The sequence below is a fragment of the Colias philodice genome, chromosome 26, assembly GCF_061535455.1.
Source record: "Colias philodice isolate Cphi_HAF_F1 chromosome 26, ilColPhil1 Martin Lab GWU primary, whole genome shotgun sequence".
In the NCBI taxonomy this organism is placed as follows: domain Eukaryota; kingdom Metazoa; phylum Arthropoda; class Insecta; order Lepidoptera; family Pieridae; genus Colias; species Colias philodice.
In genome coordinates this window covers 2079568-2087790 of record NC_143111.1, presented here as the reverse complement: position 1 = coordinate 2087790, position 8223 = coordinate 2079568, and the positions used below count along the sequence as shown (strand labels likewise).

Below are 8223 nucleotides of genomic sequence, written 5' to 3'. Positions count from 1 at the left end.
TAAGTAGGGAATGCAAATCCGTTTACTTTACAAAATCCGGGTTTTGAAAAACGGATTTATACAATAATCCGGAGAATCCGGATTTAGCGGATTTTGAACGAAAAATTTGACTTTTCCGTTTGAAACGTTTATTATTATGTAAAATCAATAAAAAACATGAATCTTAGTTAAATCAAATGTATTTATATTTTTCAATACCTAGAAGTTAACTAGACAAACTCTAAAATTCTAATAAAATAAAAACTTTTACACTTTGGTAAAGAAGAAACATAAAGCAGACTCCTTGTCACATCCATCAGACATAAACATTATTACAAAACATTTAATATTTTCTTAGATAATAGAAACAACATAAATTGCAAACAGAGTTTTCATCATATACATACAAACATATTAAAACGAAACAGCTTCAATTTTCTAAATCAGTAAGCGAAATCCTATTTTTTTTTCATTCTTTATTAGTAATGATGACAGTCTTTCCATCAGAGTTCTTATTTTTATCAAAATCAGTAATAAGTAATAACAAAATTCAAATTTTCATGAACACAACTACACACAAAGTATAACTTCAATAAACAAGATTCTACAAAGTTAAAAAAAAAAACTTATTAATCATAGCTAAAATAAAACATTATATTTATATTTTTGGTTTTATGGCATTCAAATGCTTTATAAATATAAATTTATAAAGAATAGAAAAAATTCGATCACGAGGCGGGACTCGAACCCGCATCCTTCGCGCCATTCCGGGGCGGATGCCTCACCAACTCAGCCACTCGTGACCCGCACGAGTGATCGAATTTATTCTATTCTTTCAGTTTTATGTGTCTGAAGGGACACACCGCGCGCCATCTATTGAGATGATTAACAACCATTTCAACCAATATGAAGCACTTTTCAGTGAATACAATATTGTAACGATGGAACACGACCTTTTTTGTTGAATTTATATTTTTGGTTTTATGGCATTCAAATGCTTTATAAATATAAATTATTTTTCTATTCTTTATAAATTTATATTTATAAAGCATTTGAATGCCATAAAACCAAAAATATAAATTCAACAAAAAAGGTCGTGTTCCATCGTTACAATATTGTATTCACTGAAAAGTGCTTCATATTGGTTGAAATGGTTGTTAATCATCTCAATAGATGGCGCGCGGTGTGTCCCTTCAGACACATAAAACTGAAAGAATAGAATAAATTTGATCACTCGGGCGGGTCACGAGTGGCTGAGTTGGTGAGGCATCCGCCCCGGAATGGCGCGAAGGATGCGGGTTCGAGTCCCGCCTCGTGATCGAATTTTTTCTATTCTTTATAAATTTATATTTATAAAGCATTTGAATGCCATAAAACCAAAAATATAAATATAATGTTTTATTTTAGCTATGATTAATAAGACGACTGTGACTTACTATAGTTTAAATAGGGGCTTGCGCATTGTCGTCCAGGAGTAAGTCCAGTCGCCGGCGACTGGTCGACAGTGCGTAATAGCTCATAATGCAATTCCCTTTATTTAAAGGTAATAGTTGTTTTGATATTTACAAATAAACACTCCACAATAATACCTATAGTTCATATAAACTTAATAAATAAACTCGATAAGTTATAATAATATACAGCTAGACATCCCTAATCAGAAGCGAGAGATTATAAAAAAAAGGATGGTTGCCCGCGCCATTGGCATGTATACATGCCAATGGGGCGTAACTGATAGAGAATAGTGCTGTAACTTGCTACAATTTTATATGTATTTTTAATTTTATATGTATCTCAAAAGGTTGATTTTTTTTGTTGATAGTTGCTATTTAATGTGGTCTTAAGTTTTTACAGTAGGAGATGAGGTTAAATAAATATTATTTTTGTGTTATAAGCTGTTTATTCAAATATTCAGACGTGAATTATTATGTTTATCGATAACATTTTGGAATCCCTACTATTTTCAAAGTTATCTCATTGAATTTGTGGCTTGGCGTGGAGGGCACGGCGATGCGTTTTTGCTCTGGCGGTCAAAAGGTTAATAAAATTTTAAAACCTGTTTTAATAATAATAATTAATAATTTATTTATTAATAGAACATCAGAGGTCCACTTGTAAGTATTATTTCATTACTATGTTAGTTTACATTGTTTTTATACAGTTTACATTTACATTAATTTAGATATTATCATTATTGAATATTTTACCATTTATAATTAGTCATTTTATTTTTATTAATATAAGATGTGTGTACTTGCTCACAATGGTGCAAGTATGCACAATCGAATCTGTCTGCAATCATTTTAAGAGCGCTATTGGTACTGCCCCGCACCCGGCGCACCAGAGATGTACATCTCTTCCGTATTATACTATAAAAGCAATCTACCCGAGCTTCAGCCTTCAGCAAACATCCCTGATGCGCTACAGTGGCGAGGCAGCCCCATCAGCGCTCTGAATGCGTTGTTATATTGAATACGCAGAGCATTGTATGCCCGACAACCATAGTTATACCAGAGGCTGCACGTGTAGAAATTATAGCAATATGCTCTGAATAGTGTTAATTTCACTTCAGTGGAACAACGAGCAAACCTCCTGGCCACCATGTTCGCACGGACCGACAACGCTCTACGATCCCTCTCTATGTCAGCATTATCCATATACATATATATATATAGTTATATTATATATAGTTTTGCTGTTTTATTCTATTACTAGCATTCGGCCCGCGGCTTTGCCCGCATTGTCAATAACCTTATACTTAATAATTTTATATACTAGATAACACCTACATCGAGAAATACTCTAATTAAGTACATACATAAAAAACCGTTGCGTAGTTTTTAACATTTTAGCCTTTTTAAGCAAGTTCTTTAACAATCCTTCTACCCAGCTTGAAAAATAAAAAATTTAAAATATTATGCTGTTTCTCAAATTTAATAATTCAAAAAATTCATATTTTGTACAGATAACGTAAAGCGAAAATTTTGTACCTGTGTGAAAATTGCGCGGAGTATGAAATTCACTATACTAATACGGAAGGAGCACTGAATTATGAATACCATTTTTTAATAATATTTGAAAAATGTAAATCCGTAAATATGAAACAGAATTCTTTAATAATAAACTCAAACTGTGGAATAATCCCCATAAATTTATTTTAGTTATAATTGAGAATAATTCAATTTCTACAATTCTCTTCCTATAATATTAGGTAGGTAGATACCTATGGAACCATGTTCTGTAGCATTATAGTTCATCCTTAACTAGTTTTAGCATTTCATCGTCCTCCTCAGTCCAAATATCAGGGTCGGATGTCATTTGTCCAAGCGCCTCCATTCGCCTTTCCATTGTGACCTTATCCAACACATGTTCCATTTTCATATGCATGCAGTCGTTAAAAACAGAGGCGTATTCGCAAATTTCAAAAATCCCCTCAACTACATCGCTACACTCTGTTATAGCCATTTTTAATCTAGACATAACCTCACTGTCTTCTCCGTACACGGCTTTATTCGCTTCTAGAAGGTTCTCCTTCACGACTTTATTTTTTACAATTATGGAATTGCGCTTCAAAATGCACGCTACAAAGCACTTACCCTGCATTGTAGATTGGGGAATCCTTTTTAAAAAGTTTTCAACGTCTACCATCGATGCTTTCACTTGATGCGCGCATTCTGTTAAATTCCTCCTGAACGGCTCGACATCTTCGCTAATTTTATTGAATTTTTCGATGTGTTGTTCCTTGCTTAGAGGTTGAAAGGATAAAGATAGATGTAAGATCGTAAATAGTACAACAATTGAGTATGAAGCCATATTATTTAATCGGAATTCTCACGTAAACGTCACGCTCTAGTAAACCTCATGGTTTTACTGTTTTTGTTACAGTTATTTTGTTAATTGGTTGTTAGTTAATAAATGAAGGAGTGACGTGTAGTTCCTTCACTGGATTTGGACATAAAATATCGCAATCGTTACACTAAGGCCGATTGCAATGATTTAATTATGAACTATATATATATAATGTTTATTTAGCTATTCCTTGCAAATCGCCGCTACATGAAATCATGAAGTGTTAATTCGTAACCTTCATTAATTATTGCAATGAATATTAAACTCAGTTCAGTAGTCAATATTGTTTTAGTATTGGATCATAACAAGAGTCACATAGTTAGGTAAATTAAATAGGTAATTTCTAAAAGATAAAAAAACAGGTATATAAACATATTATGGAATTCCACTCGCTTGTCCAATCTTTAAAAAATGTTAATGAGATAGATATTGCAAAAGATTTTCAAGTTTAAGTGATTATTAAAAGAAATATATATAAATATTTATACAGGGTGTAATCGTTAAGTGTGCACAGGCGATTTTTCCGTAAGTATATATAACAAAAAACTTTAAACTGATATCGAAAGTACGTAATAATTTTTTAAAAATAAATCGAGAAATATCAAAAAAAAATTTATTTTATAAATATCTTTAAACACTCCCATATAGGGATGTAACGATACCGATACCGATGCCGATATATCGGCCGATATATCGGCAAGCCGATATATCGGTATCGCCGATACTAAATCAACCGATACCGATATTTTTTTATTAAATTCTTTCTTTTCTTTTATGTTTTTGCATTGTATTCATTCATATTGTTTTATTTCTGTTTCTGTAATAGTATTAAGGAAGAGCGGAACCTCCTGACACAAGCATTTTATTTGCTTATTAGGAGTGTTCCAATCACAAATTTGTTTATGTAAAGAAAAGAAATAAATAATTTTGATTTTTTTAAATTTTTAACGTGATAACGTTTTTAAAATCGTTTTAGTCGGGTGACATGTTCATAAACTCGTGTCACACCAAAACCTCACGAGCGCGATCGCAGGTATAACGAGAGAGAGACGGACCGATCTCCCGTTTCATCTCGAGCGCTGCCACTGCATTATGTTATCACGTAAACATCTCGATCGTAAACCTACTTTACAAACAACCAATTTTTTTGATATCAAATAATTCAAAAACCCGCGCCCAATGAACGATACGTGAGGCCGCCCGCGCGTGTGCACTTTGTTTTCTGAAAAAACTCTACCAATAGTAAACTTTTATTAGGTACTGATTGTATGTGTATTACTTAAAGTTTAACTGACTTCGTAAAATAATAATACTAAAATAAATGGTTTTGTTGTTTTTTAATTTGGCATTTTTATTTAAAAGAGAATACGATTAACAGTTGTCTCTGTTAAATGTTGGTAACTTTTTATGTATAATTCAATATTTATTTTTCTACCAAGCCATCGATATCGGTATCGGTATCGGTATCGCCGATACATTACTACAAATATCGGTATCGGTATCGTATCGGCAAAATCATGTATCGTTACATCCCTACTCCCATACATTAAGTATGAAATATATGAATATCCCATATACATTTAATATAAAAGATTTTAGCTTTCTTTTTCTTTTTTGGTTTTCTGCTTTAATTACTTCGCAAATTTGAAGTGGCATTTTCCACGCTTTTTCCGGACATTTTCACGCATTTTCCGGATATTTTCCGGGGATTTTCCGAGCATTTCCCTGGCATTTTCCGGGGATTTTCCACGCATTTCCCAGACATTTTCCGGACATTTCTTAATTCTCAGGCATTTTCCGGGGATTTTCCAGGCATCTTCCGAATATTTTCCGGACATTTTCACGCATTTTCCGGTTATTTTCACGCATTTTCCGGTTATTTTCCGGGAATTTCCCAGGCATTTCCCGGGGATTTTCCGAGCATTTCCCGGACATTTTCACGCATTTTCCAGATATTTTCCGGACATTTTCACGCATTTTCCGGATATCTTCCAGGCATTTTCCAAGGATTTTCCAGGCATTTTCCACGGTTTTTCCGGAAATTTCCACGCATTTTCCGGGTATTTTCCAGACATTTCCCAGGCATTTTCCGGTTATTTTCCGGGAATTTCCTAGGCATTTTCCGGGGATTTTCTGAGCATTTCCCGGAGATTTTCCAGACATTTACAGGCTATGTCAGGGAAATGTCCGGAAAATGCCTGGTAAATATCTGGAAAATACCCGGAAAATGCGTGAAAATGTCCGGAAAATGCCTGGAAATTACTGGAATATCCCCGGAAAATGCATGGCAAAAATTTATTATGGCCATTTTACTCATTAGGTTAAGTACTTTCGATATCGGTTTAAAGTTTTTTGTTATCTGTAATACTTACGGAAAAATCGCCTGTGCACACTACGATTACACCCTGTATACATATTAAGTAGATATAGGTATGAAAAGAATGCTTATGCAAACATTAAACAAATTGCTATGCAAATATGAATAAACAGTGAAGGTGCCTTTCAGGGCCAAAGCTCAAAAATAGTTGAGAACAATATTTTTTATATCTTTATTTTTTTACTCAATACTCAATATTACGTACTCAATGATATAGGAAAATACATTTCCATAAAGAAAAATCCTCATATATTGGTATAGGCATATAAAAGATGTCGAATAAAATACAAACTCCTTATAATAATTATATACTACTACCACAGACTAATAATACATACTACGTATACAACTACTACTGATATTGAGTATTTTTCTTACTAAATAAAAATTATAAAAAACTGAAAACATTATACTAATTTTTAAATATTCTTAGAATCTTTAGAATCATTGTTTAAAAAAAATATTTTTATTTTAAATAACAAACAATTCTAAGTAGTTATGTTTATGCAAATATAGATTATATATAATAGAGAAGAAACTATTGTTCCTGGCTTCATATACTGTGACTAAATGGATTAAATAATATTCAATATTATTCCGTGTCAGTGCAGACGCTGCTTTTTATAGCACCCCTAACAGCATGCATAAAAATAATGCTGCAGTTACACAATAAAAAAAGTTGTCAAGTCATATTTTTTATTTCAAATAACACAAACGAACATACAATCACAATTTATATATCACATTATTGTGTCTATTATCTTTAATATAGACGCAAAAGACAAAACTGTTTTTTTTTAATTTACAATAATGGATGTAACCAGTAGCTTATATATTATTACCTACGATAAGTACTCGAATAAAAAAGTCAATTATTAACTACACACAAAAATTTTATTTGATATTTTGAGTACAAAATTATTTTTTTCCACTATCTAATACATCAAACTTTGAATTTATATTTTTGGTTTTATGGCATTCAAATGATTTATAAATATAAATTTATAAAGAATAGAAAAAATTCGATCACGAGGCGGACTCGAACCCGCATCCTATCGCGCGCGTATTCACTGAAAAGTGCTTCATATTGGTTGAAATGGTTGTTCATCTCAATAGATGGCGCGCGGTGTGTCCCTTCAGACACATAAAACTGAAAGAATAGAATAAATTCGATTGCTCTGGCGCTTTGGCGGGTCACGACTCACGAGTGGCTGAGTTGGTCAGGCATCCGCCCCGGAATGGCGCGAAAGGATGCGGGTTCGAGTCCCGCCTCGTGATCGAATTTTTTATATTCTTTATAAATTTATACACCAAACTTTATCGAAATACAATCCCCTTTTTGAGAAGGATACAGTTGTATTTTACGCAACCATGTTATACGGATAAGATTCTTTGAATATTGGAATCGCTATAGATGAATTATTTTTGGATAAATTTATTTATAAATACAGAACACTTCTACTTATACTTAAATTCACAAGTATCTTACTCATTATTATAGTATTTTAATTAACTTGATTATATCCATAAAATAGAACTACGTATAAACGTGTACATATATAATACCTAAGTACTTTTTTTGTGTATAACTTAGGCTAAGTTATACACAAAAAAAGGTTTCGATATTATATTATATTACGATTACAACGTTAATACACAGGAATAGTTTAAAAGAATCTATTTATGACTAAGTAGGTACTTGATAAATATATTTTAATTACAAAATACATCACAATTATCAGTAATACAATCGTAAAAATACATTTTTGTCGACACTACTTAGGTAGTGAATTAAAACCTGAAACACTAAAGAATAGTCTATAATTATTTAAAGTGAAGGTCAGATTGCTAAAAGAAGAATTTTCGACTAATAGACTGCGGAAATACATTTTCTGTTTTATGTAAAAAATGTAATTAAATTGCTGTTTAAAATGCAATCATTAAAGATGTGTTATTTCACATATCTATATTACGAATAGGAATATCCATTTTGAGAAATGTAATTTATTTTATATGTA

General features: G+C 32.1%; 2 protein-coding genes across 2 annotated transcripts in view; both read right to left on the bottom strand.

Moving 5' to 3' along the window:
* LOC149476771 (E3 ubiquitin-protein ligase SH3RF1-like) overlaps positions 1-8223 on the bottom strand; it is a 386219-nt gene that overhangs the window by 327863 nt on the left and 50133 nt on the right. The gene's annotated exons all lie outside the window — the stretch shown is intronic.
* LOC149476774 (uncharacterized) lies at positions 3116-3870 on the bottom strand. The gene has a single exon (XM_089711352.1). It carries the CDS (start codon positions 3790-3792, stop codon positions 3226-3228), a length of 567 nt encoding a protein of 188 aa, XP_089567478.1. The 5' UTR covers positions 3793-3870; the 3' UTR covers positions 3116-3225.